This window comes from Carassius gibelio, chromosome A13, assembly GCF_023724105.1.
Source record: "Carassius gibelio isolate Cgi1373 ecotype wild population from Czech Republic chromosome A13, carGib1.2-hapl.c, whole genome shotgun sequence".
In the NCBI taxonomy this organism is placed as follows: Eukaryota; Metazoa; Chordata; class Actinopteri; order Cypriniformes; family Cyprinidae; genus Carassius; species Carassius gibelio.
This window is the reverse complement of record NC_068383.1, coordinates 5294875-5313687: the sequence shown is the minus strand read 5'-3', so window position 1 is coordinate 5313687 and position 18813 is coordinate 5294875. Positions and strand designations below refer to the sequence as shown.

Sequence of the window (18813 nt, the reverse complement as noted above, 5' to 3'; positions counted from 1 at the left end):
CCCGTGAGATAACGCGAGGGGACACAATAACGCGCGTGTGCGAGCGTTAACTTGACTCTCGCGAGAGCACGGATGGACTCTGGGACGTGTAGTCTTCATTTCATGTAGCCAAAAATATAAAAATTTATGTTCTCGCAGAGGCAGGCAGCCTAGAGCAAGAGGGACTACGCCTGCTGGAGCAACATGAAGATACATATTTGGCTTCAGAATACCTCGTACAGTGGTAAGGAGAGTCAACATATTTCAATAGGCTACAATTTCTAAATGATTTGAATGCATATTTTATTTAACATGGCAGAGCATCCAGAAATAACAAACATGATGAGTGAGAGCTTCAGTCATTTTCCATTTCATATAGCATATGGTTAGGTAATTATGTGGTGTTTGTTTATTGCTGATGTGTTTTGATTTTGATCCTTTCTTTTGTTCATTTAGCTTTTATTGACTTCATGAGACTTGACGTGACAAGCATCTTCTGCTATTTTCTGTAAAATTAACTCTGGTATTCTCCTATAGGGAAATGTCCTATAATTGAACCATATTGAAAAGCTTAGCCAGTTGGTTACTCCTGGTCAATTTCAATCACTTTTGGCATTTTATCATATTTTCTGTATGTCATTTTGTATTAGTTAATGAATTGTATCATAAATCATTTTCCATTATGACAGAAGCCGAGTAGCATGACTTGCATGTAAATTTAGAATTTTGATTTTGAATGTCTTGATGTTTGATATAATACAATCTTATACTGATTGTGCCTACATCCTGACAATGTATACTCATGTGAATGATTCGAACTTCTTTTATCAATTATAGATCATTTTGATAGTTTTGTTATGCATTTAAACATAGCCACTGTCACAAAATCTGGTTTAATAGTGAGTTATAAAATGCTAGTCCTAAAGGTCTAGTCCTGGCTTCTCATTGTCCAGTGAATTCCATTTTGTTAAAATCCACAGTATTAGCAACAGCTATGACACAAAACTTGTTCATCACTGCGCAGCTTCTGTTGCATATTGTTTTTGTCACATATCAACATTCTGTTATATCAGATATATATTCTATCATAAGGGGGCTATACTTTGTTAAATAAAACAATATATTCTTAAAAGATTGTGTCTTTAATATTCTTAATAGGCCTATGTACGCAATATAAAGGCCAAACCCTCAGGACCAAAATAGATTGTAGGCTAAAAGGCTGAAAAAGGCTTGCCCTGTGATTTGTATGTTATAATATAGCTATTATAAGCTTTAAAACATGTCATATAGTGTTTTGATGGCATTATTGATAGAAAAAACTACAATTCCCACAATCCCTCAGTGCATCAGCCATGCGCCGCAGTCGATCAGCTGTTGAAGCGACTGCAGAAGGGCAGCTCATTTGTCATATCAAAACCCAGGCGAGACAAACAGAAATAGCCTTATTTACAGAGTCCCAAAAGGTGAACGATAAGGTAAAGTCTGATTCATGTACAGCGGGAAAAAAGAAAGCAAGAGAAAAAATGTCAACCCATCAGATGCATGTTATGTGTGTTTAATGTAGCTACTCTATGAGTTGTTTGCGGCGGATTAAAGTGTTGGATTTGGTTTATTTTCTTTTCCAATAACCCGGTGCTATTTAGAAATGCATTATAATATGCGTGCATGTGTTGTGCCGGGATAAAGCAATATTATTTACTGTCTTTTAGATGGTTAACGCGTGCTCTGAAGTGATGATTTCTGTAATGACCTTGAATATGCAGCTCTAATGCAGCAAAACGAGGATTAACAGACGGGATATTTGGCAGAAACGCTCTTCATCTTGTTACGATCGTCTATTCTGATTAAAATTTGATTAAAGCTTGAGATCATAAATCTATCTGGCTCGCTGGAACTGTCGCATTCTCGGCCTGTTTTTCGTGGGAATATATTTGGCATAGTAGAAACCCTCAAGAGGTAGCCTATGAAGAAATCGATGTTTTTTTTTTTCATATGGTTGAATAAAATATATTTTCGTTCGATATGTTTTGCATACAGAAATGCCAGTCTAGACGTTAATAAAATAGTTTTAAAAATCTTGCGCCTAAAGGGTGCAAAAAAGAGATACATCAAGTGTGATACAGTCAGACTAAAACCCATAAAGTAAAAAATAAAAACCTCCCGAGCTTTTGGGATTTCTGTTGCGTAGATGTTTTGTGCAGTACTGCTGGGTGTAACCCAAGATCCTGCAGCAAATATAACCTAGTTGCTGAGCTGTGCCATACTGTTGTACACCCAGTCAAAATGTCTGAACATATAGGCTACTTTGCAAACTTATGCTTAGAACTGTTCATGCTTTTATTATTATTTTTATTTTATGTTAGGTTTAGAGAGCTAGAAATGTTATTTACTGATTGTATAAATATGCACAAAAGATGCACAATAATCTGCACTACACATAACAATATTTGTGATAACATGTAGACTTCATAGACATAAACAGCACAATAAACTCGTTTGACACAATACTATGCACAAAAGTTATTTCACATTATATTGTATAGGGATGAAGTCACATGAAGTATCAGCTTGTATTATGTAATGCACCGAATGAACAAAATTAATTACTACTAGCACTAGTAGTATGGAGAATAACTTTTGAGTTTAAGTTACTGTCATTCGTCAAAAGTCAACCTTGTGAATCTTATACCAAATGACTGTAGCCTACATACTTAAAAGTGAATTATGCAAACATCTTTTCCTCGTAAATGTATGCGATTAAAACACTATAGAGCGTGTCTCTTTTAACCTTGTTGAAGGACGCAGCTGTATTTATTGACGTATGCAAATTGAGGGGCGGGGCTTGTGAGAAGAAAAAAAACAGGAACAAGAATCAGTTTCTCATTTCTTTCTGGAGTTCCGGTGAGAGGAAAACGATACGTGGCGTAAATTGGTGGTTATCTGTGACCTCCGAGCTTTTCTCTCCTTTATTCGTGTTGTGAGGGGGACAAAAGCGGAGCGCAGACAGATCCCGAGAGCTACATGGCTGATCAGGGGCTCATTAATAATAAAACTCCCAGACAGATCGCTGTGATCAATAATAACTGATCATCTGTGTTTCAGCTCAAAACATGCAGGATGATTTACTGATGGACAAAAGCAAAGCTCAGCCTCACCAGCACCAAGAGCCGTTAAATACAGAGCCTGCATCCACCACCCCGACCCCCTCCGAGCCACCGGTCCCAGACGAGCAGAACCCCGGTGGTCACAACGAGCGACTCGCCATGGAGTCTCCGGTGTTACCGGGGTTGGGTTTCCCGCAGGATTCCTCTCTCTCGCCGTCGTTTTCCAGCACTTGGTCCACCAACACCGTAGACGAAGGCTTTTTCCAAGGGATTCCGTCTGTAAACGGGGCGATGCTTTTTCAAAACTTTCCCCATCACGTCAACCCGGTGTTCGGGGGTAATTATTCTCCGCAGATGAGAAGGTCTCCTCTGAGTGTGAACCAGAGGAGCCCTTATAACCACCAGACGCTCATCAATAAAGTGTCCGCGTCGTCCGCTTCTTCGTCCGCCTGGAATAACCATCAGAACGCGGTGTGGAGCTCCGCGGCGAACCCCTGGAGCGGCAGAGACCCGCGGAGAGCGCTCGGGCTCGGCGTCCCGTCTCACCTCAACCCCATCTCCCCGACGAAGAAGCCTTTCCCAAGCAATGTCATCGCGCCCCCGAAATACCAGAGACCCGGAGCCCTGCAGAAACCCTGGATGATCTCCGAGCCTCCGGAACCCTTCAGAACCGACAACAGCAACAACATGCTGCCTTTTCAGGTGAGCTTATTGAGCTTATAAACATAGATTTAATGCATTAAAGTAGGACATAATATGTATCATGTATCTGTAAATCTCATAAACATGTATTATAATAGGAATAAAATGTACAATTTACATAATTTATGAAAGTAATGGTAAATGACAAATAATGCAAAAAAATAATTCATAAAATAATATTTGCAGACATCAACTGCATGTAAAAGTCGTAAAATAAGTTCATTTATTGACACTTATACATAATAATAAAACAATTTACAGACGTAATAAAACAAAATAAAAAAAGCATTTTTATGTCATATTTTTAATATAAATATTTAAAGAAAATTACTGGGTGCCCACAGCTGAGACCCAAAACAGAAATATCTATTATTTTGATATCTCTTGATTATTGTGATATATGTATTTATCTGACTATAAGGAAGAGTTGTTTTGAATTACTTTACAGCTGTTTCTATAAATGTCACTGTAAGGTGGAAGGGTCCAAATTCCCATCAGAAGTGCTTCTGCAACTCTTTGGGGGCGTTTAAAGGGAACACCACTCCAATCTGATTGGTGCTTGTTGAATGAGGGGGCGGGGCCTGTACTGGCTGTCATGAACTGAAGCATTATTGCATACTAATTACACCATTATATTCTCAGATATTATTATTAGATCAATCTTTTTAAGATCGTAAAACCATTACCGGATTCTGCTGTGTATGATGCAGTGTTTTTCTACATAATTGTAAGACATTTTAATGCTCATAAATGTTTTTTTTTTTTTTTTTTTTTTTGATGAGTCATGCACACTGATAAAATACTTTGTTTATATTGCACTCTGTAAATGAACTTCAGTACAAATTTAGTGAACCAAATCAATTCTATATTGAAATTTGTAGCGAAAATGCATAAGAAGAAATTTAAAGAAGTAATTCATCATGGATAACTTCTGAATTCAAATATCTTAGCAGATTTTGTAAATATTTAGAATTTGTTCCATCTCTCCATTCCTAATTAAACTGCCTTAGCTTATATCACCATTCCATTCTACCTTAGGCTTTGAAAAACCCATATTAGACGACCACTAGTGTTTTTCACATGAAAATTGTTATTTTAAGTTTGATTTCATGCACTTATGCCCACAATGCTGTCAGTTTCCTGATATTGTACATCAGTTTTGTAATTTCATGAATGTCTGCAATGCATACCCTTATTAAAAAACAAAAACAAATCAAGGGCATTTCATGCCTCCATTGATGCAAAGTAAAACAAATAAAAACATATAGCCAATAACACATTTAAAGTATTTGACAGACAACAGTTTATGAATATATGTAGTTTCTAGTTTAGTAGGTAAATTATATAAGGTATGCGAGCAGGCTGCCACAATACAAGATGTAACGTGTGTGTGTGTGTGTGTAGTTGTTTAATGCTGAAATATGTGTGGCACGTGTCTGATAGTGACTGAAGTGAAGAGCTCAGCGTTTTGATTGCTCATGATTTTCACAAAGTGGGCAGATTTTTATCTGGAACCTGAGAGGGGAAATATCGCTTTTTGAATGCTCAGCCAGTTGCTTGACAATGGGCTCGATGTGCAAACAATGTGCTTCCCTCGGTTGGCCTCTGCCCACTGATGTATTCATCCACACACATTCACCAGCTTAGTCTCTCTTTCAATTTTTTTTCTTTATTCTCTTGCTCATTGCCATTAACATGTTTAATTGCACACAGTCATCTCACCTGAATAGTGTACAGTAAGACAGTAAGTAACAGTAAGAGGGCAGGAGAAGAAGCATTGAGGTAGAGTTGATGATCAGTAGTCATGCACCACAGTACGAGTGAGAAATTCATAGTACTTCTGATCATAAAACATAATGTTGTTGCCCCAAGGCATTATTTCCAGTGTGCTTTCATTTACTGTGAATATAAACATTTGCTACAAACTGACAGTCTTTTGACTTTGACCAAAAAAATGGCAACAGCTGATGAAACTGATTAATTGGCGGATTGAATATTTTTACCAGTCTGTCTGGAAACAAAGCTGTTTTTATAAAAATGCAAGATCTTTATTTTCAACAGTATGATGAAATTCTTATTTTGTCCATTTTTCTTGAAAAGACGAGGTAGAAAGTGACGTGACATTCAGCCAAGTATGGTGCTCTGCATTTAACTCATCCAAAGTGCACCCACACAGAGCATTGAGCACACACACACACACACACACACACACACTGGAGGGCACTTTTGCAGAAGAATTAATTAATTTTCACTTCACTGTTGTTTTGTCCCTTTGTTTCAAGCAAATAAATAATAATAAAAAAAAATAAAATAAAAAAAAGTATATATATATATATATATATATTTATTTATGTATGGACCAGTGCTGTTTTAGTATTAGTTAAAAATTATTATAGTATTTATATTTTGACCGTTTTATTTTATTTATTTTTTATTTAATGTTGATTTATTTTAATTTCTCTCATTTTAGAGCTTTAACTTATTAGCAGCATTTCTGTTTTTACATTTTTCTAATTTCGCAAAAGTTTTAACTTAATATTATATCTATATTCAATTTGATTTCAGCTTTATTTCAGTTAACATCAATTATTTTTAATAGTTTTTTATTTTTATCTATTTTTTTGGTGGTTAAAAAAAAGCCAGTTTCCACTACTGAATAAAAAATAAAGTAAGGTAATTGCGACATTTTATCTCACAATTCTAATGTGCTTCCATAGATTTCCAGTTTACCCACCCATAAATGACAAAACATAATGTAAAACAAAACTGTGGTTACTCACTACACACCAGTCAGATGGTTTCTTCTTATCCTTGTGGGTGGTTTTTGGTCAAAATAAGCTACAGAAGTGTAAAATGTTGTTGTTCAACACTACATACATTCTTAACATTTCTACTGAACCATACAAAACATGTAGAATGTTAAAAACTATTTGATTGTGGGTGTCTGTTAGACCTGAACTTGGCCCTGAAACCTCAGGGCTGATGCTAATTTGAAAGGCTGTGAAATGGTGGTGGAGTGGCTCATCTTTAACTTGTGACCTTTGACCCAGTCCTTCTGTCTTTCAGGAACGGAATCGACCCTTTGACCCATTCAACTTGCAAACTTTGGAGACCTCCTTAATGGACATGATTGGAACAAACCCTGACAAAGGTAAACATCACCCTGCTGCTGGCCCTCCAGTGACTATCGCTGATATTATATGGAGGAATCATTTTGCAGGTTAGGACTATTTATACATCCATGCTTCTGTCTTCTTTTAGTCTCTAAAGATTCAAAGCAGTTGGCTTCAATTATGGTTATTTGTTTCTTTTGGTGTATTTTTCTGCCACTATATTACATTGTCTTTCAAAAATTGTTGTTATTTATAAGTAATTGTTGCAAAATATTGAGTTAAATATTAAAAATAATATTGGCGCAGTGGATAAGACACATCCCTTTGGTGTGAGAGACCTGGGTTCGAATCCACTGTGAGACACCAATGTGTCCCTGAGCAAGACACTTAACCCCTAGTTGCTCCCGAGGTGTGCGACCTCTGACATATATAAAAATTGTAAGTCGCTTTGGATAAAAGTGTCAGCTAAATGAGTAAATATATATATTATAATACATTACTGTACAAAAGCTTGAGGTCATTAAAGTACTTGTGGTGTTCAAGGATGAATTAAATTGATCAAACTGACAGTAACAACGTTTTCTATTTCAAATAAATGCTAAAATATTTAGCAGCACAACTGTTTTCAACATTAATAATAATAAAAAAAATTCTTGAGCAGCAAATCAGCATATTGGAATGATTTCTGAAGAATCATGTGACACTGAAGACTGGAGTAATGATGCTGAAAATACAGCTTTACATCACATGAATAAAATACAGTTGAAAATATTTTCAAATAGAAAAGTTATTTACAATTTTTATAATATTACCAAATATTACTGTATTTCTGATCAAATAAATGAACCCTTGGTGAGCATAAGAAACTTCTTTCATAAGAGACCCCATTTTTTATACAGTAGTGCAATAATAATATAAATACAACTATCTTCCGAAGATATTCAGAAGTCTTTGTCAAATTTATTTATTTGTATTTGTATATTTTTCACGCCAATTCTTCCATCATTTAGAACAGTACCATATTCTGTGATTCTGCACAGTCCGTTTGCTGAAGGAAAAGATTAGAAGCTTCTCTCATCTGTTGTGGTAAAATCAATCATATGATGTTTTAAGATCACGCTAGTGTCTCATGGGATGTCATGAGAGATGGCTTTCCTCTTGTAGACAATAGAAGCGTGTAAAACAGGAGGAGAGGGAAATTGTTTTTATGTGCTGGATGCATGGAGAGTCATATCAGGGGCCCGTCTTGGGAGATATAGTTATGAAGAGCTTCATTGTGGGAATAGATTTGGATAGTTGTGGGTCGTATGTGTCTGAGAATGAATCTGGCAGTTACAGGATTTGAATTCTTGAGTGATCACCCCTGGAAATGTAGAGCAGAAAATCCTGACCGACTACCAGACAACCTGGCAAACTGCTCCGGTAAGCAGCAGTGTTCATTTTGTTGATGAATAACAACATATTTTCACTAACTAAACTAAACTATGACAAAAATCTACTGACATTTTCGTCAGTTAATAAAAACCAGATGAAAATTTTAGGGAGGGGCAGTCAGAACGAATCTCTTGCGTGGTTATGAGGTTCAATGCGAACATTTGAACTGTAACAGCCTATTGATCTTTAGCTAGCATACACTTGCTGCTTGTCTCGTTACATGTTCAAAAATGTCAATATCTCCGAGTAAGAGAGGAGCAGACATGGATAAATTTGAAAAGCAGAGCTCGGTCTGGGTTTTTTTTTCGGGGCGCACACACCTGAATCACGCACACTAGGGGTGGGCGGATCGACCTAAATATCGATAGTATCGATGCCCACAGTGGTATTGGTATCGGATCGATACAATTGTAATTGAATCGATATTTTAATTTATATATCTCTCATCTATGTTCATTATACTTTGCTCGTGTCTTCTACCTCTACAATCCTGAGCAAACGCTGCTTTCACATTCTCCTGGCCCACTTTGCTACTCCTCCCCCTCCTGCTGCTCTGCTGTGAGTCGTTGTTGTGTCGTCACGTGACTCACTGACACAACGCGCAGCGGAGAGATTTTAAGTAAAAAGTATCATATTGGTATCGGCGATACTGACCCTATATGTATTTGGTATCGGATCGATACCAAATTTTGCAGTATCGCCCACCACTAACCCACAGAAAAGCACCTCTCACACAGTTTCTTTGTGAGTTACCTCTCACTCAGTTTGAGTGAGCGAAGCTGATAGCACATTGAAGTCCAGAAGGGGGGCTCAGGGAATATAATTGCACAGGTGACAGGTATATTTGTTCTTTGTCTGTTCTTCAGTAATAATTGTGTGCACTTTATTTCAGTTGCTTTTAAAACCAGAAAAAAAGGAGAGATTTTTTTTTTATTCTTTTTTTTTTTAAAGGCTGTAAAGAATTCATTCTACACTGAATTATAACTAATATTTATAACTAAATATTATAACTAATAATTTTGTGGACTTCAATACATTAATAAAAAATATTGGCTAAATAATTGATCATTCATCCACCTCAGAAATAATGACATAGACCTACTGCACTCCCCTACACAAAAGTTTTGTAAAAAAAAATTTTTAAGTAAAAAGTATCATATTGGTATCGGCGATACTGACCCTATATGTATTTGGTATCGGATCGATACCAAATTTTGCAGTATCGCCCACCACTAACCCACAGAAAAGCACCTCTCACACAGTTTCTTTGTGAGTTACCTCTCACTCAATTTAGCTCTCTTTCAGAGAAATACACACAAAGTTATGTAGACATGTTCATTTTGACAAGCATTCTTGTAAACACATTCAGTTACGTCTCAAGTGAGCGTAAACAGTTGGGTGAATATTGGATGTGTTTCAGTATAATGCACTCATGTATTCGGGTTTTAAAGAGACCGCAGCCAAATTGAGTTGCTGTTAATTAATGTTAATCAAGCAACAAAAGAAAGAAAGAAAATCACTCACTGCTCTAGACTGAATGCATTTATTAACCCTAATAAGAATTAATCTAAATTTATTTATATAAATAAATATGTCTGAAAGAATGCTGAATGTGTTGTTATAAAGAATGAACATTAGGGCCTTTCACACCGCTTTAGTTTCAGAACTAAATGTACAGTACTACAGTACTAAAGTATTGGTATGATTTTGTGCGAACTATTTCCTAGTATCATTTAAAGGGTTGCATTCGCACCAACAGTGTGTCCTATGACGTGACGTAAGCCAGTCGACAGCAATGTCATTTGTGCATGGTGTTCAACAAAGAAGAATAACATTAACAACAGCAGGACTGAGGAACACTATGATCGGAGCTGTGTTTTTGTTGCGTCTTGCGGGTTTCGCAATAATGGACATAGAATCTCGATGTATACGTAAAGCGATTGAAGGAAGCGAAAGAAGGATTAAGAATCTCCAACGACAACTGGCAGTGTAACATTTGCTGCAAGTGCCTGCACTTTAGCGTCCATATATTTATCGTATCATACTTGCGAAATAAGTTGAAAGAATGTTTAGAGTATGTTACACAGCGTTTTAAATCATGGCGGGTTAGGGCGTTTTCGAACATGTCTGGCCAATTAGTGTCTACTTGCGTCACAGTTAGTAATAGTTGTGCTGGTTAGACCCTGCTTCGGAGTAGGAGCTAATTTGGTTTGCGAAAAGTCAGTCCGGTACTAAAATCACACCTAGTTCCTGTGGTGTGAAAACGCCTAAAAGTGGGTAGTTCCACAATTAGTTCTGGTACTATGAAAAGGTTTCTGTGGTGTGAAAGGCCCTATTATATAACCATTGGTATTTCATTGAAAGCAAGACCGTGTTCTTGTTCCTTTATGAGAAGTGGTTTTATTGCATTTTAATATAAAGGCATGTTGTGTTTCACACAGTTAAATCTGTGTCTGTATTGCATGGTAAAACTATATTATCAAACTTATATAATTAGTTTGGAAATTTGACAGAAATGCTTAATAAATGCATTACTCTAACTAAACCAATTAGATTTTAGTTGACTAAATATATTGTAGATTTAGTCGACTAAAACTAAAACAATTCAGAAGACTAAAATATGACCAAAACTAAATTGCATTTTGACCCTTAGTCTAAAGCAAATCTTAGTCTAAATTTGCTGTCAAAATGAACACTGGTGAGCAGGTGTTAGTAAAGTAGACAACAGACAGAAAAAAGTCCATCTTTACTGGAACTTCTAAAGTTCTTCCCAAACAGTTCCTCTTAAATTTCCAAAGAAACCTGTTCCCATCCTGCATCTGCACGAATAGTGATCGTGTTTCTCATGGGAAATGCAGTTTCGCCATCTGCTTGTCATGACATTGATGTTCTTGTTAGTCAGGTTACAAGAGGTCATTAGCAGATCAATGGTCCTGTAAAACAGGCTCATCACTCCAAATCCTTTGGTTTTCTGCTATGAAATGGAAATTGTGATAATCTTTTCTTCCCTATTGTGATTAATATCCAAGTGAAATGGACGTGGAACTGGAACTTGTCCATTGATAATTGTTTTGTTGGATTGTTTTTGTTTATTAATTGCGGCAATCTTATTAGAGAGGTTGCTGTGATATTTAAAAAAGGTTTCATCAAAAATTCAGAAGCCATGAATTAAAAATAGCAATGTGCATGAATAAATCATTTATAACGCAGCAGCATTTGTTACCCTGGACCACAAAACCAGTCTTAAGTGTAAATTTTTCGAAATTGAGATCTATACATCATCTGAAAGCTGAATAAAATAAACATTCCATTGATGTATGGTTTGTTATGACAGGACAATATTTGTCTGAGATCTGGAATCTGAGGGTGTAAAAAAAGTTGTCCAAATGAAGTTTTTAGCAATGCATATTTCTAATCAAAAATTAAGTTTTTATATATTTACGGTAGGGAATTAAACGTTTTTATTACATGATCTTTACTTAATATCCTAATGATTTTTGGCATAGAAGAAAAATCGATGATTTTGGCTATTGGTACAAATATACCCCAAGCAACTTAAGACTGGTTTTGTGGTTCAGGGTCACATTTTGATTTTATAGTTACATTATGGGTTATATCATGAAAAATCTTTTCTTTTTTTTTCTTTTTTGCGCCATAATTACAATGAACACAAACTAACAGTAAGTCAAAATGTAATCTCAAGTTTTATCTGTTGATACATAAAGCAAGCCCCCTCGTTTCACATGTGAAGGTGTTTAGAAATACGTCTTAAAGGCACAGAGGCAAAAAATACTTCAAAAAAACGAAAAACGAAATCATGACTATTTTTGGCACATAAAACTTTATTGATCTATTTAAGTAGACCTTATGACATTAGACAAATTATGTGACTTAAGATATAGTTCCTTTAAAGAAGATAAATGATTAATAGTTCACTCCAAAATTACAATTCTGTCATCGTGTCCTTTCCTTAACGTTGTTGCGAAACTGTATGACTTTTCTTTCTTCCGTGGAAATCACAAATTAAGATATTTTGAAGAACGAACAAACTGGACTTCACTGACTTACATTGTATGAACAAAACAAAAAACAATAAAAAATTATCTTCAGCTAACAGCATTTGAATTTTTGGCTGAACTACTCATTTAAGCTTGTCTCCATCTAGGCTACAGCTGAAGTGGATCATTTTCTTAGTTTTGCTCTAGACGTCCTCAGGTCTTCAGTTCAAAGGGTCTTCTGAGGTGTTTTGAGCCTGTTCACACCTCTGAATCCACATGAATCCAGTTGAATGTGGAGAAAATGTTGTTTTGAAATGCAGAACAGAGTAATCTGCGTCCGAGCACGGTCTCTCGTGCTTTCTGAGGTCCCAACATTGACACAAACACACACACTCACAAAGATGCCTTTGTGCAAGTACACGCGCACAGATTTCTTTTGGACCTCTCACATGATCTGTCTTGAGTAACTGCGACCAAAGGTTTGAACCAAATCAGTTGTTTCCTACACGTCATAGGTTTTTAAATATCTTCCAAAGTCACAGCTTGGATGCAACTGCAGACTGATTTCATTATGCTCCATAACTCAGCCATAATGATCAGACTGAGCTAGCTGATGAGAGGAATGTATCTGAGGATAATGTTTCTTCACATCTGCGCAAACCGGTTCCTCTCATTACAGTGAGAACTAGGAAACGTTTGACAGGGTGACGTGTAATCTGGGACGCGGAGGTCTGCTGGGTTTAGTCAGAGCTCATTTTGACCCTGTAGGCCTAAGTTGAGATGGTAGCTAAGATGTTTGTCGATCCTAGGCTGGTGTGATTTGAGCGTTGACATTGATGAAAGTGTCTCATGGGTCATGGTTGAACTCGTCCCATATCGAAGGCCCAGGATAATATGTGCATAGAGCGCAAGCCAAAATGTCTCCTTTTACAAACTGTCACTCCTATTTGAGATTGTGTATGAACAATAAAAGCTCAGCCTTCATGCCGAAGGTTTTTTCAATTTGTTTAAATTATTAGTATTGATTTGATGCATTTGTATCAAACTGGGCTGCTGATGGATTTTATATATTTTATGGATTTTTTAATATTTGTATGCAATTAATACAGTCAATCTCTTTTTTTAGGAAAGAAAACTAACCAGAATTTATAGAGTTAATTCAAAGTCAAATTGAATAAATGCCTTCAAAAACAACAACAACTGCATGAAGCTTAAACATATTCTTGGTAACAGTTTCAGCAAAGTCTCATTTTGTTAACATTAGTTAATGCATTAACTAACATGAACTTACAATGAGTAATATATTTTTTTACTGAATTGATCAACTTTTATTAACATTAATAATGTTCAAACTCATGTTAGTTCACAGTACATTTAACAGACAGATAACTTTTGACTTGAATGCTGAGATTAACATTAACTAAGATTAATAAATGCTGTAGAAGTATTGTTCGTTGTTATTGTTCATATAACTTATAAATGAAACAAATGAAACTTTATTGTGAAGTGTTAACAACATATTTAATTTCATGTGTCTTTATTAGATTTAAAGGGACAGCTCACCCAAAATTGAAAATGAAATAATTTACTCACCAGTCAATCAAAAAACTGTATGACTTGCTTTCTTCTGTGCAACACAAAGAAAGATATTTTGAAGAAAGTTTCAGCTTTACATACAATAAACGACAAAGATGATCAAAAAAATATTAAACCCCAATGACTTTCACAACTTAAACACTGACAGTTTGTTAAAAATTGTATGGGTGAATGTTCATTTTTGGGTGAAAAATCTGTTTGGTAACACTTCTCACTGCACAGCATTTGACCGTAGGGTTTTTTTTCTTTCTATTAATAGTTTAACATTGTTTGTCTTTCCTTAAAGCCACCCTGTTAGATTGGCCATGTGAAACTCAAGGTGGGTGAATGTTGATGAGAGTGTTGCTCAATTTCAAGGACATTACAGTCTCAGTCTGATTTTCCACTGCAAAAGCTTGTACTGATGGCTTTTAAACACAATTTCTTCGAAATGCATTATGGTTCAATCCCAGAGATATGGGGATCAGTGTGCGAATTGTTGGATTTTATCCATTTTCAATGGTCAAAAAACAAAGGTAGGTCCCTTAGCATACAGCAGCAGATGCTTATTGAATATAAAGAGGAATGTCTGTAGGACAAATAATGTTGAAACTTGAAATATATCTTGTTTCTCTCTGTCAAAACAATTGCATAGAACATACCTATTTTAATTGACCTGTTTTCAGAAAATGTGTTACTAAACAACAGTAATGAAAGAAATGTGCCATTGAAATTTCTGGGGTTTAATATAAACACTGTAGTTCACTATAGTTCTCAATACATATTGCAATTTACCTATTTTCAGGAAAAATATGAAATCAGATTTACCAAATTGCATCATTTCGTCAATAGTCGTACTAAAACCATTGTCAGATCGAATATTCTTCTAATTAGTGTTTAACATATATTCCACAAGGTTTTAGGCACAGGTTTCAAGCCATTTGTAATTGTGCCCTGTTTCTGAAACTCCAAGTCCTCAGATGTTGTATTCTAACCTTTATTTTAAGCTGCCGTGTCGGGGGAAAAGATGGCTTATGTGGATCTGTCATAACAGGACTAGAGAGTCGCCCTCTTTCATGCGGAAGGAAAGACGCTGACATTTGCTTCCAGAGTTTAGGCCTGATCAAACAATGAGAGGGGAAAGGGAAATGCATGATTTGCATAACCGTAGACCCCTGTGAGGAAATGTCAGGGGAACATGTTCGGCTCTGTCTTTGAGGTGTCTCTTCCCTGTCAAAAGAATACCAATGTTCATCTTGAATGTGAGCTGTAGTATGAGAATAATCCAGCTAAAACCAGTTTAAGGTGTTAGATGGTAGCATGGTAACTGGTTTCTAACAGGCCCAAGGTGGTCATTAGATGGTCTTAATGTTTGTATGTGATTGACTAGCTAGAATACCCTTACCCGGCTGGGTTTGTACTATCTTGAACTTGTAAAAAACAGCTAATGTTCTCAACCAGCATGACCACTTTAAGACCTAGTTAGGCCCTTTACCAAGATAACCAGCTGGTAGGTATCTAGTGAACCTCGTAAACCAGCTTGGACCATGATTCAGCTTCTGTTTTAAACTGGTTTTATATTTTACAGGATGGTAATGTTCAAACCAGCAGAGATACTCAGTCTGTACATTGTCACTGTTGGGTCAGAAGAATGTCAGTCAGTTAGAGACGTTCTGGAGAGGAACTTATTCACTCTTTTCCAGCTGTCTGAAACGGGTGAAACCAGCCTCAGAATTACAGTCACTTGAAATATTTACGTGCATCACTGCAATATTTCACAAGAAGTGCAAAATTGAATTACAGCAAGGTTATAGCTTTTTCTTTGTTTAAATTTCAAGAAGTGTTTCCCTTTATCTGCTTGACCTCGAATTTGCTCATGCAAATTCTCCCACAATGTCTCCAGTGTTTAAACCAAATGTGTTGAAAGGAAGTATTTGGCCATTTCGTTTAGTACAAAGTGTCTTGAGTTCCAATGAAATTCAAAATATCTTCAGAACAAGATAAAAAAACTATCATTAAATACAAGAAGATTTAGTGAGTTTTATGCCAAAAACAAAACATAAAACATTCACCTAAAATCAAGATGATTTCTCTGAAAATAATCTAATCGTATATCGAATTTTGTTTCTCCGGGTAAATTCAACTTTGTGTAGCAATGCATAAAATACAAATAAAATGTATATGTTGAATGCACATTTACCGCTGTCTTGCGAAATATCACAGGTGAAATCCAGTCATTTCAATAGAAATCTCTTGAGGACGAAAAATTTCAGAATTGGTCACATGAATTCACTGCTTGGTCTAGAAATGATTTCTGTTTGAGCTGTGCTTCATACGTCACCACACTCAAGTTACTTTGAGTAAACGCATTTTTCCAATGTGTTAATGCACATGCAATCTTGTTTTTATGATCTTTAGTTATATTGGTTGGAAAACAAGTGTCAGAGACTGACTAGTAACAGATTTGTGTTTATTGTATGCAAGTATTGTTTGTTCAAAATGACTGAGCAGTGACATTTAATTCAAATGACTAAATATTTGAAGCTTAGGCTTCCTTTAAAGGGCACAGTGCTGTTGATGAGATGAATCATGGGGCACTTCAAAGGTGTTAATGACTTATGATTACCATTTTATTAGTGTGCTTTGGCTATCATTGGCACATATGCTGATAGATGTGCTGACGGTTGAGCTGCTTTGATTTGAATTACTGAGAAAATAGTCCAAATGTGAAGGATGTGCTCTCAGCACAGCTGCTAGTTCTCACCAGAGACATTATATATAGCCCAGCACTCTAATCTGAACAACACTTGCAAGCTGGGAAGCATGTTCCCTGTTCGTCTTGCAATCTCACAGAGCTGATACCTGTACCACTTATGCAAATTTCTCATGGCTCGCCATTATTTGGCATTAGTTAAAGTGCTGGTTAAACCAGAGCATCTCTGGGATTCTCTGTGCTGACGGTTCAGAATTTGCGTAAGAACCTGTCGAGGCTTGCTCACAGTATTCACTGGAAGCCCACGGTAGCGTTGCTGTCATTTATAACCAAAACTGCCAATGCTGGCACATTAGAGCTCTGATTCTGAAAAGAAGTCAACAGCTGTTTTACAGCCATGTAAAAATTAACTCATGTAATTACAGAGAATCCGTGTGTGTTTAATTGGCTATACATTAGCTAAAATTTAGGGATGTGTGTGGATGTCCTCATTTAGAATATGATCCATAAATAGTAATGCTGTCAAACAATTAATCACGATTAATCGCATCAATAAAATGTAAGTTTTTATTTGTATAATATATGTTTGTACACTGTATATTTATTATTTATATAAAAATACACATACATACATGCATGTATTTATTGCAATAAACACATATTTTACAAATATTTACACACACACACACACACGGTGGTATTGCAGGTGGGCCACCAATTACTATTAAAATAAATAATAATATTGTTCATAAATGTAAATATGTCTAAGTCATAACATAATAACATTATTTCATATATATAATTAAATAACAAAAAAATTCATATTAAACCGTAACTATGCTTCAACTATTCGAGCTCGCTGATTGGTTTAAGAATAAACCGTCAATTAATCTTAGATATTTTTCTGTTCATTGCTATTTCATTCAATAAAGACAGTTAACAATCTAGCTTCTGGGTACGAAGTTATAAATAGCAGGGTCAGTTAATTTTTTTTTACAGTGGGCCGCGCAAACATGTGTTTGGTTGTGGGGACCACGAGTTGAAAAAGGTTGGGATTGGGAACCATATTTATGTATGTATGTGTGTGTATTAAAGAAAGTTTAATGTTGGATGCGATTAATCACTTGACAGCACTAATAAATAAATGTTTTTTATTAGCTAGTTTGGGTTTTCTTGCTTTTAGTCCACATCTGTGAGCTTTAAAGAAAAAAATCTTAAAGAAAAAAAAATCTTAAAATGGTATCTTAAAATTCATCTGTACTCCTAAAAGTAAAAAAAAAATATGGCCTGTTTAAAATTAATAGTCTTCCAGGAGAACTGGTTAAGAATATATTTTTTTCAACTGGTTATTTTATGGGTTAAAAAAAGGCCTTACATCTGATGTTTATGTCTGTTTGGTGAATTAATCTCGTAGACTGTATAAAAACATGAATGTAGTGTCCATGACTTCACCCGTAGTTGTCTGAAGAGCGTTTTTGAAGCTTTAAGTAGGCAGAGCCGGCCGTCGCCATCTTGGCAGCACATCACCGCGCGTCACTCCCAGGTCATCAAAAATGGGCAAAAAAGCGGGAGCTGCTTCCTGAAGCCACGCCCACCTAGTTCGACGGCAATGACAGCAGCAGCAATCCATCTGTCACTCAAGTGGCCACGCCCCCTAATTTTTGTAGAACTTTAAGGCTTAAAATAATTTAAACGGATGAGTTATTTGAAGGTTGTCATGAAGGGTAAGATTAGCTATATAGACCACATAATTTGTTTGTGCCAGGCTGTTTCTTCTGCTGTAAAGTTGGGCATTTTAACATGGGGAGTCTATGGGATTGACTCCCTTTTGGAGCCTCTAGAGGCCAGAATATGAATTGCAGTTTTAGTCACTTATTGGCTTCAGGAGAGAGAGCGGGAGGTTGCCACTTGATTAAACTCTAATATTAAGTGTCTTATATTACAAGGGTTGTAAATCTCATGGTTTGTTTTTGTCATCTCTTTATAGGTCGCATGGGTCTTAACTTTCACCATCCAGTAGCTGAACATATATTACCACTGAACTGTGAGTATATTTCTCTCTTTTTCATCTTTTTAATGCTGATGAACACATGCTTTTTTTTTCTTCAGATGGATAAAGTGTAGGATTTCTAAGACAGCAAGTATATCTTGTTTTTATATTCCCTGTTATTTCAATATGCTGAGCCAAACAACTC

At 36.0% G+C, this 18813-nt stretch overlaps 1 protein-coding gene across 4 annotated transcripts in view; it reads left to right on the top strand.

The window, feature by feature from the left end:
• Positions 1-19: 19 nt before the first annotated feature.
• LOC128025947 (cytoplasmic polyadenylation element-binding protein 3-like) overlaps positions 20-18813 on the top strand; it is a 34870-nt gene continuing 16076 nt past the window's right edge. For 2 of the 4 annotated variants that reach the window (XM_052612589.1, XM_052612588.1), the window contains exons 1-4: positions 20-223; positions 3082-3785; positions 6852-6936; positions 18606-18662. In XM_052612589.1, coding sequence (XP_052468549.1) covers positions 184-223; positions 3082-3785; positions 6852-6936; positions 18606-18662 — 886 coding nt within the window. In that variant the 5' untranslated portion in view covers positions 20-183. Of the gene's footprint in view, positions 224-3081; positions 3786-6851; positions 7006-8230; positions 8321-18605; positions 18663-18813 lie in introns of all 4 variants that reach the window. The other 2 variants (XM_052612586.1, XM_052612587.1) reach the window with 2 other exon arrangements.